The sequence below is a fragment of the Patiria miniata genome, unplaced genomic scaffold (assembly GCF_015706575.1).
Source record: "Patiria miniata isolate m_02_andy unplaced genomic scaffold, ASM1570657v1 HiC_scaffold_13, whole genome shotgun sequence".
In the NCBI taxonomy this organism is placed as follows: domain Eukaryota; kingdom Metazoa; phylum Echinodermata; class Asteroidea; order Valvatida; family Asterinidae; genus Patiria; species Patiria miniata.
In genome coordinates, this window is record NW_024037051.1 from 4036900 (window position 1) to 4059928 (window position 23029).

The window sequence follows — 23029 nt, forward strand, 5'->3', positions numbered from 1 at the left end:
ACAGGAAATGTTATGTGCGCGCACGTTGCTAAACGCAAATACAACTTAGGTGAGACTGATGGCGAGCCCAAATAGGCTCGCGTGCAGCAGAGCGTCTGATTCTTTATTTGACTTAACAGTTGTTTGGAGTTATTGGGGTTATTATCGAGATTTCACTGTATACAGTAATTATTACGAAACAGTCAACTCCACCCATCTAGCGGGTGCCGCGCGAAGCGCGGCATCCCGCTAGTGTATTACATCCTTCACATTATGCCACCACTTCCTCACTGTCCCAGTTCTGGAAGACAGCCAGGGCAATTAACATACAAAGCTTGGCAGTTTCCCTTGCCCTCTAGGTTCTTGTTAGTGACCCCTTGAGCACTTTGATGAAGTTCACTTGAGTTTTTTGGTCCAAGAAGATTGTTAGAATAAATTGGGGGGGGGGGGGGAATGTAAAGGTTACATGTACACATTACAAGAAAACAGCAACGGGGGTCCATGTCCGGAACTGCAAAATGCACACATAGGCTGAAATCCACTTTCTGTAGTGAGAGATTGTCTCTGCGAACACCTTGCATTTACTTCAAATGGGAAAACCCAAGTACCGGTATGGGTCTTTTCTTTACAACTACCCCCCAGGATACTAAGAATGGTTCTTTCTGAACAGATTGCATTGCACTGTTTGTGTCTGGGATTTGTATACAAGCCATGGGTTTTACAAAAATGAAGGAGACCTGGGATGCACCTGGCATTACATGTACATACACTGTATACTGTGTTAGTTTTCAAGTACAGTTTTTAGATGCGTCATTACATTTTATAATTATATCAGACTTAACGCGATGTGCAAAGCAGATTTTCTTGCATGTATACATACATGTAATTGCAAGTGACTGTTATTTAAATTCTTAGGAGGTGAATTTACCAACAAACTTCATGATGAACAATACATGTACACATACAATGAGATCTTTAACTTGCTGATTTTCCTCCCAGCAAACTTTCAAGTCTCCCAAACTGTTCTTTTTTTTGGTGACAGAACCCTTAACTGCAACATTGCCTCCAACCCTACATGTACGTACGTACATGTACTAAACCGAGGTTCTTGTACCATCAATCCTCAAGCACCCTGTCTGTTATTCCCTAAACCGCCCCAGCACTGTATGGCTTTATAAATTCATTAACCCCAGCCTAATTTACTAGGAGCCATACCCATTCAGGCAAATTCCAACACCCACATGGGAAATTGTACACACACACTGTTGGACTTAGTTTCTGGAGGTATGCCAACCCCAGTGTAAAAGACCATCTGTTTAGGGGTACTGTACCTATCCCAACAGATTTAAACACTAACCTACTGTTGGAGTTTGATTGGTTATGGGCTGTTAGGGTTAATGAGCAACTACGTGTTCAATGCTAATCAATTATTAATCAATAGAGACTCCAAAAGCAAGTTTAGTAGTTCATTGGCAAGAGTGCACATCAATGTGTGACTTATTTCTGGAAAGGATAATCTAAATGCCAAACACTAACAAGCTGCATTTACGTAGTGTCAAGTGTGCATGCTGGAATACATGTTTCGATACACTCATTTCCCAAATTATCAATGTACCCGTATCTGAAAAAAATCCAGCCGCACATGCTGTTCATGTACATGTAGGCCCCTACAGTACTTAGATGCGTTTCTTCTGTACCGCATTGACTGTGTCGCTTGCTCAGGAAAGGATCGCCTTCAAAATAATTTGTAATTATACCGTTGAAAAAGAAAGTGATTTGTGGTAATTTTGATCGATTCCCGAGTTACGCAGGTCGAGTCCGAGTCCACAGGTCCAAGTCCACAGGTCCAAGTCCGCAGGTCCGAGTCTGAGTCATTTGTCATCGTGCCTCGACTCTGAGTCACAGAAAATGGGACTCGAGTCGAACTTGAGTCCGAGTCCGAGTCGCGAGTCATACAACTCTGTCTTGTCTACCATGTTTGATGGTACCCGGTTCTGCTTACGGTGGACCCGTGATGATTTCAGCATGGGTACGTGAGATGGTAGTATGAAAAGGCCCATACTCAGCAAACCACGTTACGCACAAGCTCAACTCGAATATTAAAAGTTGCTATACATGTAGATGTGATTACCTTGGTTTCTTCTCAGCAGGTTCAGTGATAGTCAGCGGCGTGCTGGAGATGGAGTGAACCGGCAGAGGCGGCGGGTTGAAGTACTGGTCCACCTCGGTGTGTGAGCCCTGCCGTTGGAAGCTCTCCTTCCCCTCCATCAGCACCACGTCATCCGTGCTGGACTCTGTGGGCTGGGGTGGGAAGGGTAGCTCCTCGTAGTTGTGGTTGTGGTGTGAATAAGGAAGCTGGGACCTACGGTTGCTATCCTCCAGGGCATAGGTGGGTGGGTTGTTGTAGTCTGGGGCCGGGCGCATGGCCATACCTACAGATGAGAGAAGAGAGGGAGTGTCTCTTTAAACTGTTGATATATATTGTTTTCAACCTGCGCCAAGGTTTTATATGAAGGGTCAGGTTTTGCATGTAGGCACCTGGTAGGCTATAGTAACCACCCCCTTTTTGGGGCATAAAAACGTGAGCAACTTGGACACTGTTTTACCTTTGGACACCCCATTTTCCAATGCTGACTAAAGCCCTGATCATGCTTACTGTACATGTATGTGACTTCTTCTGTAACCCTTGCTCTTAGAGTTTTACTGTTTTTTAGCTGCCATCCTCAACGTGGGGTGCAATGAATGAAAGTCCTGAGCAACCATGGAGCAACAATGACTCTACATAAATGGAGATATTTGGAGGGTAACGAAAGACAATTTCCCTATCGGAAGATAACCTTAGCATTCCTTAGGCATTCCCCAAAGTAACTCAATGAAATGATTTGGAGACTTTAGTGAAAGAAAAACTGCGAAGGAGTCAGGACACACGCCTGGTACAGTTACATGTACCGGCATACTTGCTTGAATTTTACATATACATGTACACATACTTTATGAACCAAGTTAATAAGATCAAGATTCCATATTGCGTGAAATTTCACAGTGTACAAGTCATGTACATGTACATGTATGTCCATGTGTATGCTCATTGAATTTTATAACAAAGTACACTTTCAGCAGTCACTTAAAAAAAAAATCCCACACTTGGTGCAGAATGCAACCTATTCAGGAAATATTATATTCTTAGCCTGTACGTGATATGAATAGTAGGTCTATAATTGAATTTGAATCACTAGTTAAACTTTAAAAAAAAAAAAAAAAACACCCACACAAAACAATCTCAGATTGGTGTTTTGAGTATAATGGATGCCAAAACTTTTCTGTCACAAAAGAAAAAAATTGGTACCCGGTATGTGACAGCCCAGTGGGTCTATTGTCATCCTGAATGCCGATGGATGGTTTCGGGTCTAAAAGTAGTGCCCTTTTGTGGTTTTGTGGTGAAAGCTCTGGTTTCTGATATGAATCAAATGTTTTCATCTACCATGAATCAACTGTGGAGTACTTTTTGTACCCATATTAGGTCACCAAAAAATCAGTAGCATGTTATATTCAGTTTGTGGATAATATTGACACTGTCTATGCATGTCGAATTGTCTGTGTTATACAAAGATGAAGATTTTTGCTGTTTTTACTAGTTTTTCTATTTTGGGGGGCAAGTCGCATCAGAGATATGTATCATACATTAATGAATGACACCTTGACACGTTGTGCATGTCAACCAAAACACTTCATACACAATGCAACACTTAACATCACAAAATTGCATTTTATTTTAATTTTTTTTTTTGCAAATGAAACTACCACTAACAATAACTGGTGCTACATTGTAACAATAAATTCAAAATGTTGACATTAAAATGGTTCCCCCATCGACTCTGCTCTCTTCTGATGTTAACAATGCAATGATAAGCATCAGGCTGAGGAGGCCTTCATTAGGAGAGGGATTAGTAACGAGTAGACTGAGATGGCTGCCTCAGGATGCAGCTAGAGACATGGGCTGATGACACACCTCTGATGATGCATTCAAGTGATGCAGACAACTTTTCAGTGGTGTGTCATCACTTGCAAATGAAAACTTGTTTGAACGGGATATCAACATTTGCAAACATTAAAAAAACAAGACTATCAAACATTATGAAATACCGTTCTGGACTGTTAGTGAATGAAAGCATCATGATAATCTTGGCACCTGGTGTGCCACCATTTTCAAGAAAAGTGGTATTTCTGTATCAATTGCCAACTCTCGTCGGCCGACCAGTGTTGAAAAAAAAAACGGCTTTTCTTTTCAAATAGGACCTACTGCTCCAAATTACCATACTAATTAGTAAGCCTGTATTTTATTTGCAATCGATTACACACACTATGAACGGGTACAGGGCAGCTAGACTGGTTCCCTGACCTTACAATTCCCCGACGTTTTTAAATTGCTCCAGTTCATCTTAAGTGGGGTCAGGGAACAAGACTACAGGAACATGATTGTTTTTCTTGGTTTTTCCAGCATCTACGAACACAAAACTTCAAACAAGTTAGTGTAACAATATCTGCTATAAAATACTGAACCCCCCCCCCCCCCATGCATCCATTTCCGAAAATTACAGCAAAAGCAAATGTTGTATATTCCCTTTAATCATTGGCAAAGTGTACATGTACCAGTAGTACGAGAATAAATTAACATTTGTTTTGAAAAAAAGTGTAAACAAATACATGTACATGGTTAAAATACATTCATATTGCTTGGCTATGGAATTCTTATTTCAAGTGTTAAAAAGATTCCTGAATATGGCATTTTAAATGTTAAAGTTGACCGATTCCTGAGTCAGCATGTAGACAGAATATCAGTAGGATTAGGTTCAGTGGGCTCAGTGTGCAATGGTTTCTACAGACAGCGATGACATTTTCCCTTCTTCCCTGGATCCTTTTCATGAGTGACGTGCACACACGCACGTGGGTTGGCCAACACGCGGTGGCGTGATGCCGTCGCCCTCGCAGCTCGGTTGTTTACAATTGCAGAGAGTAGAGACAGCGGGAAAAAAGAAAGAGCCCCCCCCCCCCCCCATCCCAACTCTGTGATTGGCTGACTCATCCTGACTGTGTGCATTGAGATTTAGTCACCCAAGCATTATGCATTGACGGCGGGCGAGACGGCTCATTTTCATATTCTTACTACAATCTTCCCGAGTACCGGTATGCACGTACATTGTACATGTAAATGCACTTGCATGTGTCTTTAGAGCGCAGCCTCTGTAAGTGTGCCCGGATGGCCAGGTCCGGTGTGTATACAGCAATGAATGGGGAATAATTAGGCATGAGGAGACTTGATTTTTATCGCTGCAGGATTAATGGGCTGTAAGACTTGGACAATTTGCTCAATACAACCAACGAAAAACTATCATGTCGATCAGAAGGGAATCTCAATGGCATCTTAATTACTTTTTAACTCCGGGGGCAGGTGAATTTGATGTGATGCCCGATACTTGGACACATGCTTTCATATTTGCATGTAATGTCATTAGATCATTTTGGCTAATTGAATACATAATTCATTGAAATGAGTTGTACATGTACACATGCACAAGTACATGCATTACCAATTACATATCCTGACAGATTGTTCAATTATTCAATTCTAAATTATCACCTAGAATATTTCACCACGTGTACTGTCTGCACAATGTATAAGGCCCTATTAAATGCTAAAGGGATACTGTAAGGATGTTGCAAATGTGTACTGGACAATTTAATGGAAGTCTCAGAAATTGAGGCCAAGTTCACGACTCCAAAGAAAAGTGAATACTGCAAGTTTGCATCCATATTGTATTACGTACAGAACATTTACATGCTACTTGCTAGACATGATGTGTCACATCATTATTAAACTCATGCCTGGTACATACTTAAGTATGAAGTCATCCTGGATCCAGCATACTACATCTGTACATGTACATGTATGCATTCTATCTTTGCATCGTTTCCAAAGGAATGGCAGAGGCAGACATCTTAACACATTATACAGATGACTTGAGTGATTCACATTCCTTGAGTTATTTTGTTTCATCATGTGTTTAACTTAAGTATCAATTGCCATGGTGTTATCCATACATCAGATGATGAGTCAGAAGATTTTCTATAAATTATTCATGTGTATTGTGTATACCGGTACATGTATGTGGTTTCTTAAGTTATTTAACTATAAATAATATGGTAACATTAAATTGCTCAGCCCTAATTATAACCCCCGTGAGTGATTTAATACATCGTACATGTAGGAACCTTCCTCACTCCTCTTGTAAAATCCAACACCATGGTAAACTCAACACCCAAACTGTTGGACTCTGATTAAGGTGACAAGTACCGGAACTGTATGCCTAAAACGTACCATAATCAGTTTACTAGCGCAGTACTCACTCCAACAAATTCAAACGAAATGTACAGTTGGGTTTTGAAGGGTTAAGGATGGTTAGGGTCAAATTAAAACTTTTACACATGCACAAAGTATCATCTTACAGTAATTATAGGATTTTCAAAGTTACTGAGTTGAGTACATGTACATCGGCTTGGAAGGGTACTACATTATGATCCTTGTCAGAACAAATTAATACAATGTAGAAAAACTAAGCAATGCCCAAATGAATAAGATTTTTTTGCAAAATGTTCCACTGTGCACATTACCATCATGACCACTGAGAACAAGTTCTACATGTACTTGAAGAACATATTTATTTACCTTCCATTTCTAGTTCCATGGTTCACAACTCCACGTTATTCATTTATCCATGATTCGTTTTTAGATGTAAATGTTTATGACTTCGTTTCCGCCTCCTTTTTACCACTGGTTGAAACTGCTTGTTTACTCACACACGCAGGCCTCCTCATCACAGTGTCACAGAGCACTCTGCGGTTGTCAGTGTCCGGAAAAACTTCTTACAGAAGAGGGCAAAGTCTGTTATTTACAACTCTTTCAATAGTGCTGCAGTGCACTACAAATAACTGACCGAATGGCCTTGGGCGACACAATTTTGCATAACAAATGGCCAAAGCAAAAAAAAAACTTCAGAGGATCTATACACTGGTACACCCTTAGGGTCAACAAAAGGGGCACATGCAATAGTACACACAATGGGCAAGTTTATGGAAAGCACCCTTTGGTGATGAATGCACACAATGCATAATGGAGACTTTTTCTAGGTAGCTACATCTGTTACATACTTCATCAAAAGAGTATACACATTTTATAAAAAGAGGAAGTACAATGTACCGGTATGTATACTTTCCTCCCACATCATGCCAACTTATCCACATCTTTTACTTGATCTTGATACATGTACCAGTACATTAAAAAAAATGTATTTTTCATTGTTAAATAATTAAATACATGTACACTGTCTATTAAAATTAATACACAGTTTGTACTGCACATGTTTTTGAGACAATTGTACATGCACATACATTTTGTACATCCATGTTTGTTTCAAGTTCAACTTAACAAAATAGAAATCTTTAGCACTTGAAATGGGTGCAATCTAAAAGTCCAAAAGCGGTACGTACAGGTACAAATGTACACGCCCATACATTGTACATATGTTACGGTAATTTATATTGGTGAAAACGGGTAAATGTACCGTACACACATGACCTTTGATAAAGAGTTGCAATGCTGCATGTGGCACAGATTATTTTTGGAGAATGGCCTACTGTGAGTTAAAATTTCCATAACATTCCATCACACCATTGCATTTGGGTTGTGGCTGCATGAGTCGCTTTCACCAGAAACTACTCAACTGTGGATTTCTCAGATCCACAAGTTCCTGTTCATTGTGTACTACATGCCAGCATTATTCACCAGTGGTCTAGGTGATGAACACACGCACATGTTTCAAATAATCATGCTACGCTAGAGTTCATTTCTTTTCAGTGTAAAACTATTTACCATTTCTACTACTTTAACACAGTAATCAGAATTTACTCAACTGCAGTCACAAGTCATGGGGTACATTTTAAGTTAATAAAGATACATTATTGGGAAGTTTTACTTTCCCTGAAAATGAAAAGGATGTAGAATGTACATGAACCGGTACATAATGAGAAAAACTTGCTCAAAGGGAAGACATGGGATGGTTACGAATTGAGTGGCTCATCGCAAGGGAAAATCGCTGATTGAAAAGAAATGTCCAGATTTTACTGAGCTATAATATTCCTCCCATGTCACAATTTAAAGCCACTTAATGTTTGTTTTATAACTGACATAGATCCTGAAAACTGAACTACTATTTCAATACAAAATTTGTGGGAAATACATTTCTCTCTTCCAAACCACCCCTTCACGAAATGTTTGAACCCAACAATGTAACATGTTCATGTAGCACAAAGTGAAAGTTAAAATCCCTGCATACTTCAACAGTAGGGGGTGATCTATTTTACAAATTTGTACTACATAGGTTGCGCATTATGTATGTAAGTAGGAAACCTGTCCAAAATAGCTCCATGCTACAAGGGTGGATTCAGAGTCACCATAAATGGTGCATGCACCACTGAAAATATATGGCTCAACATGTAGCAAGCTGAGTCTGCAGGTTCCAGGGTCAAGAGGTGGATAGCTTTCACTCCCAACAGGGGCCACCAACTGGGTCTCTAAACATAACCCCAAGCACAGGGGTTAAATCCTTGGGTAACTTGCTGCACAGCATGCACAGTAAAATCTCACATACTGGTACACACATAGACATGCATATTATTATCAAGTCCTGGAAGCATGTCCTACAGAAATAGATGATGAAAATCAAAATTTGGGCAGCTACATGTACATTGTTGCACCATTGCCTGAAAAGTTATGGCAATTGATTACATGTAAGACTTGACTGAGTAATTGGAACACTACTGCTGTTGCAATTGCTACATTGTGCAATTGTACCGGGTATCCTTAAAGGGAATATACATCATTTGCTTTTGCTGTAATTTTCAGAAATGGATGGAATTGGGGGGTTGGAAATATAAAGCAAATATAGTTACACTGACTTTTTGGAGGTTTTGGGTTCGAAAATGCTATAAAAACCAAGAAAAACGATCATTTTCCTGTAGTCTGGTTCCCTGACTCCATATAAGAAGAAACAGAGCAGTTTACATACATTGGGGAATTGTAAGGTCAGGGAACCAGTCTAGCTGGCTCGTACCCGTTCATAGGTTTGTAATCGATTGCAAACAAGTGCAATGGTCAATTGGGGCCAGTATTTGAAAAAAAAGCCAGTTGTTTCCAACGCTGATCGGCCGATCAGCGTTGGAAATTGATACAAAAATACCACTTTTCTTGAAAATGACAGTATACCAGGTGCCATAATTTTACAGGATGCTTTAGACTGTCATTTACCAACATCCTATTAAGGTATTTCGCAAAAACTTGGTAGTTTTATTTTTCGATGTTTGCAAATGTTGTATATTCCCTTTAACCCTCAAGTCAAAGAGCCAGGTGAATCTAACAGCGATATCACCACACGACCCTTTTAGATTATTAAAATTAACGCATTTAATAATAAACATGTACATGGTTTATTGTGGGCCCTACATGTACCATACAGCTAGGGGACATGCACTACCATAGCTCTTCGCAGTGAAACTGTCACTCACAGCCATCTCAAGAAAGATGGCATGTCGGGTACACACAAATCCTCACATACATGTATCTAAATAAGTGATTATAGCAAAAGCAAATGCATGGTCTCACTTCTGAACTAATATTGCCAGCTCTCCTTTCTAAGTTAGAATCTGATGGAGGAACCAGAAACAAGCCTAGATCTCACTATTTTTCTTTCGTTGGTAAGCTGTACCCTTCCTTTCCCTAGTACAAATGTAAACAAATGAACTGTTTATGCCTGGAACCAGTGAATTTTGCAACCCGCAAACATTCCTGAATTGAGGGTTGGAGATAATGCTCCCAAACTACCGGAACCACAAACTCTGTCATTCAAGTAACTGCCCTAATAAATCCCATTTTTGAAGTACACAGTGTTTTACACACTCCACTTTCAGGCTGTACTTGTTTGAGGAAAACGCACAACAGGGAAACTAAACAAGTCTGCCAAGGAAGCAGTTACCGGTTTAATAACAGACCCTGAGGGTAATATTTCCTTCATCAGTTTCGACTCGCATACTAGTGTAGTCAGTCAATAATTAACAGACTATTGCTGACCAGTGATAAAAATTGCTACTACCCGGAAATATAAACCGGGTAATGAGTTTCACTTTCGAAATGTCACTCTCTTCTGCTTCTAAATTCCTCTCGAGCAAAGAATTCTGAGTGAGTGCTTTCTGCAATTTCAAATCTGATTATTTATTTCCTACACAAGTCCTAGAGTTATAGCTTTTCTATAACTGCATGTCTTCTCAACTAAGTCCCCATTTACATTTAACTCCCCACATTTTCAACCCCAACACAAATACGCCCTTCCCGATCTATGATCGGGTAAATCAGCTTGTGCATTAATAATGCTAACACATTCTGTTAAAGGTACATTGTGCCATACATTTGTAAGCTTGGGTGATTCCAGTAGTTTTTAATCGATAATTGCAATGTTGTCCTAAAGGAAAAAGTCCAAATTAACTCCCAGTTTAATCATAATCCAAAAATCTGTGAGAAATCCTTCATAATATAATAAAATTAAAACATACACATGCATGTACTGGTAGGGCTGAATCACTAAATGGGAAACCATTTGTTTTGGAGTGAGTGGAATCTACTTTGTGGGAACTGGAATTCTTACTACACTTGAATGGGAATTGATTGATTCCTCAAAAAAAAAAGGGAGTCATGATTCCAATTCAAGGTACGAATTCAATTCTCTTTGGTCCCAACCTGCAGTCACCTAAGCCTACGTGTACATGTACACACTTGTGTCTCTGACAGGAACTAGTTGACCAATATTGAAAATCGCACTGTAAGTACCCACTACCCAGTTACGTGGATCTATGGACCCTTCTTACCATTTGACATGGCTGTCTCCATCTGGTGGTTCACTCTGCTGGGCTGCATGGGTGGATCCTGGGGTAAGAGTATGAAACCTGCCGTTGGACGCATCTCAATAGCCTCCTGTTTGCCAGGAATCGGTTGCTGCTGCTGCTGCTGCTGCTGGGAATGCTGCTGCTGTGTGATGTAGTGTGGTTTGTGTGGTGGTTGGGCTTGCAGGATACAGGGGTAGGACATACTGCAGCCACGTGACAGTCCCCGGATTGGTTAGACAGGATCAGCTACAGCTAGAGTGTTTTGTAGCCGACTACACAGCTGGTGTTTCCTGTGTGGAAGTATGGAAATACTAACTTAAGGGATGTTGTCTAATCATTACGATAATGTGATATCTCCAACCAGTAACCTTGATGGATGGGTAATATAAAAGCAGGCATTCAACTGGGAATTTAGAATAAATGAGGAAATTCCAAACCTCACAAGACTTTGTGCCGTGTTTTTCAATTTGTAATGACATTCATCACAAGGAAAAAAAAACAAGGAAATCAATGGCTCCGAGGAAAAGTTGCATGCCTGAATATGCTTATTTTCTTGCCACGTATTGGGGCGTGTTTTGTTTTCAAAACCTGACCTGACTATCAGCTGACAGGCAAAGTTGAAAAATGACAGTATAAGAATGTAAATATGTTACTGTTAGGTAAGACTTGAACTAAGTTTTACTAAAATATAAAGTTAGAAATTACGCATCAATTATAATTTAGCTTTGTTCATAAATGTTTCATTTAAGCTTTTACAAACAATCAACATGCTTGTCCTTGTGTACTTTAATTCAAAAATCCAATACTACATGTACGTATGCAGTTAGCCTTGTACCTTGCGATTAAAATGTTGAAATTATTTTCCACAAAAAAACCCCAATCTTATCACAATATGTATTTTTCGTTCTACAATATCAACAAGACCTTGATTTCGACCTGCAGAGGTTAAAGAGGATTACAGAGGTCATCGTTCGATGTGGTTAGACCAATGATAGAATCCATTTTCAAGTTTTAGGTGATTTAACTATGACAAATGAGCCTTCACAAGCCTCTGAGTAGAGATTGGTAATCTTTCTGCACTTGTTACCTACCCCTTAAAAAAAAAATCAGTGTACGTGCAAATTATCCCACAACAAAGCACAGAATTTCCGGGTAAAGTGTTCAATGTTCAAATTTCAAGGTTTACTCAGTTGATTTTTGGATAAGATTACAAAAACGAAATACACCCTTTTTGTGGTGAGATTGTACAGTGTAGTTGTTTGTTTATAGACAAAAGTCGCCTGGCAGTAAACTGTAGACTTAATTTAACAGGCATGCAACTGGGAAATCACAAAAAAAGAGGAACATGAAAAAAAGTAAAACTGCTGCAAACTGCTTACTGACTGGATGGACCTGAAATATATAAATCTTAAAATTAATGTGGCCTGACGTTGCTCCTTTTGTGTTTCTTCTTTCAGCCCTGCATGTTTGTGTACACCCCCATGTTAATGTATGTACCTCTGTCATTTCTGTTTTAGCCTCTGAAGAAGAACTTGCTAAGTTCGCAACGTCAGGCCACATTAATTTTAAGATTTATAAAAAAAGAGGAAATTAAAATTTGTCCCAGACTTTGTACAGTGTTTTTCTATTTTCAATGGCACACATGGAAGTAAAAAAAGAGGAAATCAGCTGATCCGAGGAAAAGTTGCATGTCTGATTTAAAGGTTCATGTACACCAATTACAAAGGCCATACACATGTGTTATGTATGGTTTGCTAGATTGATTTCCAAAATTTTAGGGGAAAGATTCCCATATCAATTTCACAGTGTTTTCTCTGTAAATACTTCAATATTTTCCCTGCTAAATTTGACTTTTTAGGAAATATTATCACATTCTGATGGCTGATACTTGATAGGCCACTGAAGGGAAAATTTAGTGATGGCCAGATATGGGAATCTTTCCTTTTCAGGCTAGTATAATACTAGCAACAGTTCCAAACAATTATGCACACTTCAAGTTCAACATAAATTCACAACTCAAAGTTATGTTAGTTACAATTTTTCAGGCAATAGTTGTAGCATTTTCCTTTAATGTTGTGGATTTTAATTAGGTACTCCATAGTATTAGTAGGCCTATCATGCCTATTAAGGTAAAGTATTGTACAAAGAATACAACGGGACTATCCGTAGTGGCTTTTGTAATGGCAGCTGTAGTACTAGTACATGATGTGGCGCAATTGTCGGAGCCACAGAGCCTGATGTTGATTGTTGAATATTGTCAGGTCAGGCTCCATGGGTCAGGGAACCAGACGATCGACTGCCGTAACAATAGCCAATAGTAGTAGTACCATGGAGGAATTCCTCTAGTACGTAGCGAAAGTATGCATTTGATTAAATCACGATTCTGTGGATGTTTGGCATGTTTGGGGCCAAAAAAAGTTATGATTATTTTTCCTAACAACCTTGATCGACAGACAAGGTACAGACTTTTTTGTTCAGCTTTTTTGTGTATTTGTTATTGTGCGTAGGGGGAGTATGCAGATATAGTCCTTTCACTACATTCATGTTGATAATGCAGCCATGATATTATTGATAATGATATTGATGATTACGAATAAGCTTGAGTAACTCCAGATCCAGCTTAACAAGCTCATCAGGAGTTCACATGTAGGCCTATGTGAATTCCTGATGAGCTTGTTTAAAGGGAAAATACAACATTTGCAAACATTGAAGAATAAAACTACCAAGTTTTTACGAAATACCTTACTAGGATGTTGGTAAATGGCAGTCTAAAGCATCCTGTAAAATGATGGCACCTTGTGTCAAGTCATTTTCAAGAAAATGATATTTTTGTATACATTTCCAACGGTGGTCGGCCGCCCACCGTTGGAAAAACCTAACTATTTTTTAACTACTGCTCCTAATTTACAATTTTTTTTCAGTCCAAATGTTGTTTGCTATTGGTCACATGTTTATGAACGGGTGCAGACTAGCTAGACTGGTTCCCTTACCTTACAATTTTCCGACATCTATAAATTGATCCATTTTATCTTTAGTGGAGTCAGGGAACCAGATTACTTAAACATTTTTGTTTTTCTTGATTTTTCCAGCATTTTCGAACACAAAACTTCAAACATGTCAGTTAAATAATATTTGATCTAACCCCTCAAATAGTTCATTTCTGAAAATTACAGCAAAAGCCAATGATGTACATTCCCTTTAAAAGCTGGAGAGTTGTACTCATAATCATATTCATAACTCAAGCTAATTATGAATGAAGAAAAACGGCTAATCATGCTGACCAATCATTCAACAACAGTAAAACAACAGATAAACAATATATTTATTGAAGCTATGATTATATGAAGGAAACATGCATAAAAACCGATTGCCAAATAAGGAATATAAGTTTCCGACTAGTATCAGTCCGCGGCGTACACACGGTATCGTATGCATCAAATGCATGTTCATCAGCTTACCGCGCCCATTGATGACAACACGTGGACAGACTGGACACGAACCGGCTTCCCTTTAGCACCGGATATATCACACTTTACAAGAAAATGTCTGACCATGGGACACAAACAGGGATGAAACGACATAAATTTTAAACATCCAAGAAGATTTACTCTTCACTTACCCCTTTTTTAGCCAAATTCTACACGGTTTTGTGATCCGGACTCCGGCAATTTTTCCTCACGATAATTCTCGTACGCGTAATGTTTATGAACACACACGTAGTTTGTTGTCATTTCAGACGACCAATCACGTGGCGGCTAGTATTACGTGGGCGAAATACCATTAAAAAAAATCTCCATGACGTCACATTCAGTGTGATCATATTGAATTTGGAACTCTGCCAAGTTCATTCACGCGGCAGTTTTCCCGCCACTTGCTCAGAGGCTAGCTCAGAGGAAATTGATTTTTCTCTGAATTTCACGCAGAGATTTTTTTATGTCTAACTGACGTGGACACGTTCATCAAATCATCCGAGATCATGGGATATATCTAAAAGCGCTCCGGCGTATATAGTAGCGCCTTGGCCTAGGCTCGATCCCTACTTATACTAGATTCTGGTACATTTCTCTGGCGCTGGTGGTCAGCCGACCGCCGCGTTGGAAATTGATACAAACAGGAGCACTTGCCCCACCCGCCCCGTCCCCAGATTTTCCCAGGCCCTGAAGTGCCCCTCTCTCGGTTATAAAATAATGTGCCCCGTCGAGGTAAACTCTGCCCCTCAAAATCAAAAAAAAAAATCTTGAAAATGATAGCCAAGTACAAAAAATACGTGCGCCGAGCTCATGAATAAAAGTTACACATTATTGTAATCATATTAGATAGTTTTGAGGATGATGGATGGTATATATTGCACCTATCTAGTCCTGGACTTCCGTTCTGGGGCTTCCAATTCTGAGCATTTCGGAAATTCGGATGCCATCGGGTCAGAAAAGTGGTGCTACAAATAGCAATGTTGTGGAGAGTTCATTTTTTGACTTGAAATTGAAATGGCGCCTACTTTTTCAGTTTGGGAAATTAGGGGTGGCCTTCTTAAGCTTAATGTTTGGGGTTGAGAATTTCTCAAAAAGTCATTAGTCAATATTACCCACCAAAAATTGAACAAAAAATGACAGACGACAAGTTGTTCATCATATTTCTGTGCAGCCTGAACAACTGTGATTTTTTTTTAGTATTGTTAAAACTAATTTTGAAGTATAGGATTTATCGCTGGTCTCTATGGAAATTCGTGTCCATTCTCTGTGCTTGGTTGAGCCCTCGGTACAAAATAGGTAATAAAGAGCGCCCCCTTTAAACACGTGGGTTTGCTTGTGAAAAAAAGAGCGAACACGAGAGGGCGCGCCGAAGTATGATCATCGAAGTTCTGCACTAGCCTTCGGCTGAGCTGTGTCCTCAGCGCACCTACATTAACAGATGCGAAGCAAAAGTAAGGGTAAAGTGGTCAAGGAAGAGACAATAAAGGAAACAGAACCGGGGGGGGGGAGTCAAGTCAAAGGGAGTCAAGGGGTGAGGTGAGAGTCTTTCAGTGAACAAAAGGAATGATAATATCGGAACTGAGGAAAACATTGTGGCTCTGTAATAACGACGTTACCCGTGCATAGTACATACAAATTTGATTTTTCTTTTGAAATAATTACGATGTTTTCTCCTGTATTCAAATCAAAAGCAATTTCAGAGTTATGAACTTTAGCATTCCATTTTTGGCCCCATTTTCTAGTATCTTTAGCTCATTAGTCATGTCATTTTGATTGACCTTGCGCAATACGAGTTGAATCAGGTACGACCGATTATAGTTTTATTGACAATTTTCTGGTCGTGGCAGGACCACCATATTCCCCAAATTAGCTTTCATCAATGCATTGAGTTGACCCTTCACCAGTTGATTGATTTCCGAATAAAAGCCGTTGGACAATGACATCTCCCCGGGCAACCAGTCCCATTGGCTGATAAACATTAATTCTGGTTGGTCAAGTATAAGCCTCAAATTGTCGCAGGTCACCAGTCAACAGTGGGTCGGTGTGTCCTGTTGAACATGGTATACACAAAATGCAGTTACCCTGGATACCTGCATTACCACCACCGCAGCTGCTACGGGTGAATGTCATCAGAGCGTGAAGAAGTTTTGATATGACATTTTGATGGAAGTATCATCGATTCCGTGTTGATTTACGATCGAACCATAGCGAGCAATCCCACTCTGATTTTTATTTTGTCTGATGCATCAGACAAAGTGTAGCGCTAGCGGTGAGGGTACGAGTGGAGACAAAAACCTCGACGCTGTCTAGCTATCATTCACTGGAACAAACGGGAGGAGCCATAGTCATCAGTGGGCGCGATTGCATCTGAGTTAATTGAGACGAACACTCTGGTAGCTGGTGCAAGTGGGTATGGTCTTGTCGAGAATTGTCCCCCGTTTTTTTCCTATTAGGCCTACATTGCTAATTGTCATACCTACTGTTGCCTGTGACGTTTTCGATGGATGTTGCAACTCAGTCAACCAATCTATAACACATTATAACCGACAAGTTTTACGATCCATAATATTAACCCACTCGGCCTAACTACTTGACTTCGAACTCCATCTGTGGTGGCGATTTTGAGTATTGTTTTACAACGGAAGCATGGCGTGTGTGGCGTTCCTGAAGGCCCTGCTGGGCCGTTGCCTCTTCGCTATTCACGGCATCATCACCATTTGGCGAGTGACGGAGGTGTATTCGGAGAGGATCTACTATCTTCTCGTCATCCCGGTTTGTCTGCTTCCTCTGGAGTTAATAGTTACGCTGAAATTCACCGACAGGGGAGAGTGGAAATGGTAGGCCTATGTACATTTTCCCTCCTTATTTTTGTTTTCATGCACGCTGGTCTCTTTTCAATTTACAGGTTGCTCCAAAAAAACCGGCGGAACCTCACACTTCCACTAAAATTGCTGAATGTGGTATGGGACTACATGTAGTATAAAAAAGATATAGGCACGTTATTCAGCCTTAAATGGTATCGTTTGGAAGAAAACTGATAACATTGAACGTAGTTTCCGCTGGGACAGTTTTTTTAACGCGTGTCAGTAACGGAATCCAGTTACTAGACCCCCCCCCAAAAAAACCCAACAAAATGTGCGCAAAATCGTTTTCTCTGTTCTCTCACAATGTAGTTGTTTGTGCAGGTTTTTTTTTAACTTCAAACGAAAACAAAATGCAGCAAAGCAAATGTTCCTACGTACATATAAAAAGAAAATATTTGGGTTTACGGTGCACCAAATAGCTGAGAGAACGTGTATAGGCCTATGGGTGACTAATATTCATTATTTTGTGCACCCCTATTTTGCCCCTCAACTAATTTCGGTTCAAGACCGTGAATGTTGCTTTTTCATTGTGGGGAAAAAAGTTATCCAAGCTTCAATACTATTTTATTCAATCTGTCGAAATCGATGCTTTACTTAATACCAATTCCTAGTTCTTATGTAATAAGATTCTGAGCTCTGAATGGACCACTGTGCAGATGGTTGTGAACTACATTATACAATCACTAAATTGCGCCCTCTGTCAATGAACATTTCCGAACTAAATGCAAGCCGCTCTGTAGCTAGCTGTTTAATAACAAACAAAATAGTATATATGACGCCTAATTGGATTAAGACTTTATTAATAAAAGGGATTGTACCATGGTGAATTTATTTTTTCTCCACAAAATTACCGTGCAGTGGCCAAATCGATAAAAGGTTTGGAGGGGCAGAACTGAGTTATGTCACGAATACATGTCAAAAGATCGAGGAACATGCGGTGACTTCATTTATATTTTAAAAAGAGCAAAAGTTGTCCCTGCAGATGAAGAATCTCCATGAAAAATTGAGCATTCAGCCCGGTGCAGCATTACTGCACACTTAAAAGGTCAACATGTAAAATTAATTGTATTGAGTCGGCCTAATTTGATTGCCCCAATTTTCTGCTCTTTAAGGTTTTGTCCAAGCGTGTTGTTGTACTTGGCTAGTGTGGTGCCGGGGCTGTGGCTCCTGCAATTCGATTTGTACGACAAACGCATCGCCTACCGCGACTCAATGGGCTGGAAGGATTGCTCGTCGCAGACCGCCTACAATTCATCGGGTCTTACCTCCGATGTTGCAGGGGTAAGCGAACACCCGGTGTCATTATGAAATGTTGACTCTCGTGAAATAATTATGGTATCGTTTACCTTGTGGACTCGACCTGTCGCTGTGTTAAGTATCTTCACTTAGGCATGCGCAATGCAACCAATGAGTCCGTATGTCATAGAGTCAAATTGCATACTACACCGGGACCATTTATAAATCGTGGAATGGCATTATAAGTTTAGCATGGGATTACAGCGATACGGTAATATATTTACAAGATTATGAAGCGATGAGGAAAGTTTGCAGTGTTCTAAGCATCTGCTTCTATAACGGACATTATAAATGGTGGGTACGATTACATTACATGACTAAATATTAATCCAGCACACAATCGCCAGTGCACCAACCGATGCAGATAATCTTTTTACATAAAACAATAATCAAGATTTAGAAAGAGAAAACTTCTGTGTTGATAAAGGAAGATAAAGCCTGAAATTAAAATGTCTCGCGGCTAAGCTTCTCCTTTATTTTCGTTAACATTTGTTCTCTCTTCGCACTCGGAGAGTGTTCAACGATGCGAAGATTTCCTGCCTTCCTACAGCCGATGGGTTCTAGATTTAGTCGGGCTGGCTTGAGTGTAGTCCTTGTCACTATAAAAATAGTGACAAAGACGTTTTAGTCTTCAATTTAACTTTAAGTTGTCACCAAATGACCACAACAAAATCATTTTTAAATTTTTCATCCGATGTACGAGTATATAGGCCTACACCTTCGCTCGTACCCCCCCCCCCCCCCCCCCGCCCTGCGAACAGGACGCTGGGAAGGGTTGACGAATTAACGCTCTGATTGGATAGAATGTGCGTGACCTGTGACCTGCAAGTCATCGGGGCCCAATTTCACGGCGCTACTTAACAGTTAGCAGAAAAGTTGTGTTTAGCATAGCAGAACAATTTGCTAACCTTAAGCACTATTTCACGGCTTGGACGTGCTAACGGTCGCGCGCGCATGGAGATTTCTATTACGTCACTACGTTAAGCAATTTTTTCCTCTGAAGAAAGCGTGCCTTTTGCTGTGCTTATGCTTACGGTCTCCATGAAATAGACGGAGGCTCTGTTAGCATAAAATCGTGTGCTTACCAGCGCCGTGAAATTGGGCCCAGGGCCTCGACCCTGCAAGATTTCAAACGGCCGTTATTGACTGAGTCATTACTCTTTTATTACAATTCATAACTTTTTTCGTTGAAAAGCGTAATAATGTAGGGAAATCTCTTTAACTTAATATATGTGTCACTTGCTCAGGATCCGTTTCGAAGTTACGGAGGGTCAATGCATTGCATTATGCGACGCTCAAAATATGTCCACATGGTCCGCAATGAAAAAGAAATCACATCCGGTATGGAATGTGTGCATTTCTATGAGAAAGTTTTCGTATAGCATTTGGCTAACTGCGGTCTGGAACAGCTGCAGCCAGATCATCCGTGCAATAATACATATGTCACGATAAATTACCTAGGATGCCATCCCCACTTCCTTCACAAGATTCTGTGAAGCTCATCAGACCTTCCCAGCGCCCTGTTTGCAGGGCGGGGGTACGAGCGAAGCCTTCACCGAGTTGTCAACTTTTGGCCCGATATTTTCGCTCACGTCAGGCAATTTATCAGTTTCCAATTGATATCTAGTAACAATTTTACAAATGCCCCTTTGGGGGGATTTTCTGAAGATATCAATGTACCAAAAGTCATTGCATTTTTTGAATTTTGCACTTTAATTTTCCTATTGAAGGGTTCCGGAAGCGTGCCACCAGGGGTGAACTTTCAGGCTCTATCGATGTGAGATGCTAGAAAGAAAGAAACAGGCAGGGATAAGGGATAAAATGAGATAATGGGGCTTATTCTAAATCGTACGGTGATAATGTTTAACTTATGAAGTGGTTCTTTGTTAGTTTCAGGTCATCATTCCCGTGGCCCTATCTGACGATTCCTGGGCATTGGGCTTGGAGCAATTCCTGCTTGCTCTCCTGATTGTTGGAAGATGGCTTCTCCCCAAGGGAGCGCTCACGCGCGACCAGCTCTCCCAGCTGCTGCTTGTCTACATTGGCATGGCGGCCGACATCTTGGAGTTTTCCCTGGAGAGTCTCAAGGAGCAGGTTGTCATCTGCAACCTTCTCCTGATCATTATCATCCTGGGCATGTGGAGCTGGAGCTTGCTGCAGTTCACGCTGGTGCTGACGTCGGTGTCTGCTCCCCGGACCCGGGCCGCCAGGGTCACCGGTGGGCGCTCCTGCCGGGGCGCCTTGGGCTGCTGCTCTAACGAGATCTGGGCCCTGTGCATCACCATCCTCATGCAGGATGGCCCGTTCCTTGGTATGCGTCTCTATCTACTAATTTACCACAACGTCATCAATCAGATGATGTTGTTCTTCACCATCAAGAACACTATGGTCATCGTGCTACAGTTCTACAGGATGGCCATCGTATGTCACGGCGATACATCCAGCACGGTCAGCAGCACGCATACACATGCCATAGAGGCAAGTGAAGAGCAACTCAAAACACGGTCGCCAGCAATGCCTTAAGTGGTTTTCTGATACAGATCCAAGACCAGATCTCCATTGCATAGTTTTTAAGTATTTTGTCGGACATGACATTCTCACAGTTCGTTATCATTTCAAACGCCACCAGAGACACTTTGCACTGGGGTAGATTATTCGGTTACAGCCCGATGGTCCAAAGGTTCGATAATCCGAAGAGTCATAAGTCCGAAGGTTCGTTGGCCGAAGGTTCAATAGTCCGAAGGTTCGATAGTCCGAATTGCGAAGGGCCCATTAGTCCGAAAACAGAAGGTTAAATAGTCCGAATGTTCGATAGTCCGAATAGACGATAGGGTTCCATAGTCCGAATCGACAATAAGGTCCAATAGTCCGAATGGACGATAAGGTCCGATAGTCCGAATGGACGATAAGGTCCGATAGTCCGAAAGGACGATATGGTCCGATAGTCCGAATGGATAACGGTTCGATAGTCCGAATTGACTATCGGACCTTATTGTCGATTCGGACTATAATAATGAACATTCGTCGGACTAGTGAACCTTATTCTAAATTCGGACTACCGAACCTTCGGACAATTCTTAATGAACCTTCGGACTAATAAACCTTTGGACTAATAAACCTTCGGACTATAGCGGACTTCCCCCCTCCCCTTATGGGAATTTTGTGCATTCGGACTAGTATTCTTCGGAATAAAGAACCTTCGGACAATCAAACCTTCGGACTATCGGGAGGTTCCCAGATTGTTCATAAGAGTATAATGCCCGATAAAATGAGGCGGCATCAGACGTTTCGAAACCGATCCCGGTCTTTATTCGTTCCCCCCGTCACTATAGTGTCAGACAGAAGAGTTCTCAAAGCTTTGCATGTCCTGCAGCCTAGATCGTAAATACATGTAACTCTCTTGAATTGTCTTGCTTTTAGATTTAATAGATGTATCTGAAATCATTCAATGTCTACGGAATGCTGTACCAAATCTGACAGGCTATCGCGAGGCATTATAGTCGTGTGTTTTCCCCGAGTGTTAAGTTAAGGTAAGAGGTAATTTTGTGTGCATTTGCACAAAGAGTTCTGTCACTGAAATTTCGATTCATTTAATCTGTTACTTATTGTTGTCTATTTTTTTTTTTAGTTAAGTACTGTATTTGAAATTGTCATGTAGCAGAAAATGACCACTTCAGAATTTTTTTTAACAACCGCGCTTTAGTCCGAGGTTGTACTGCAGTTCGTCGTGTCCCCATTTAGTAGCAAGTATTTTTAGATGTTTTATAAGTTATGAGATTTGAAGGTTTACATGGTGGAAAGATACTAGGACAAGATAAGTTTGCGGTATGCTCTGCCCGTCGTCAGGAGAATTAGGGATTCCAACGATGATGCGATGTTATAATGATGGGTAAGGTGAGGCGTGAGAAGGATGCAAACTGGTGAAGCTCGAAACCGGTGAAGCTGAGAAGGATGCAAGTTGACTGAAGGATGCTGGATGATCACTGGAGCGTGTCAGTACACAGTGAAGGGGGCAAAGGGCAAGGAGCTCAGGGTATAGGTGACCTATAGGCGAGAACTGAACCTAAGTTGTCCTATGGTATAGGAGACCCATCGGACTTGGACTTGAGCATTTGTAAGTTATGTTTCGAAAGAATGTGAATAAACAAAGATTTTCCGCATAGTACGGGATAGTGTAACAAATATGTTTCAATAAGCTTTTCTCTAAGTTTCACCCAGACGCCACGCCTATCTGACAAAGAGTGATTAAGATTGCCCGATTAGGGTATAGTAATCTGCTAAATTCAACCTAAACTTGTGGTCATTCAAGGCCAAATTTAATTTGGTCTTGTATGGCTACAACTTTCAGTTGAATTTAACATACATTCTAACCCAAACAATTGGTTATAGAATAACCCCAGTTTGGTAGTTGCAGTTTTTACCCTTTCTTGG

General features: G+C 40.6%; 2 protein-coding genes across 4 annotated transcripts in view; one reads left to right on the forward strand and one right to left on the reverse strand.

Moving 5' to 3' along the window:
• Positions 1 to 14722, reverse strand: part of LOC119720243 — a 41125-nt gene extending 26403 nt beyond the window's left edge. Inside the window, exons 1-3 of one of the 2 annotated variants that reach the window (XM_038189866.1) lie at positions 14588 to 14722; positions 10951 to 11258; positions 2111 to 2411 (exon numbers count right to left, since the gene is read on the reverse strand). In XM_038189866.1, coding sequence (XP_038045794.1) covers positions 2111 to 2411; positions 10951 to 11170 — 521 coding nt within the window. In that variant the 5' untranslated portion in view covers positions 11171 to 11258; positions 14588 to 14722. Of the gene's footprint in view, positions 1 to 2110; positions 2412 to 6703; positions 6975 to 10950; positions 11259 to 14587 lie in introns of those variants that run through there. The other variant, XM_038189875.1, reaches the window with a different exon arrangement.
• A 1660-nt stretch (positions 14723 to 16382) lies between these two features.
• LOC119720265 (transmembrane protein 26-like) lies at positions 16383 to 21454 on the forward strand. Of its 2 annotated transcripts, none has more exons than XM_038189905.1 (3): positions 16383 to 17275; positions 18415 to 18583; positions 20495 to 21454. In XM_038189905.1, exons 1-3 carry the CDS (start codon positions 17085 to 17087, stop codon positions 21119 to 21121), a joined length of 987 nt encoding a protein of 328 aa, XP_038045833.1. In that variant the 5' UTR covers positions 16383 to 17084; the 3' UTR covers positions 21122 to 21454. The 2 variants fall into 2 exon arrangements, with proteins under 2 accessions (XP_038045833.1, XP_038045823.1); XM_038189895.1 differs by having other exon boundaries at positions 16385 to 17275; positions 20489 to 21454.
• Positions 21455 to 23029: the final 1575 nt, after the last annotated feature.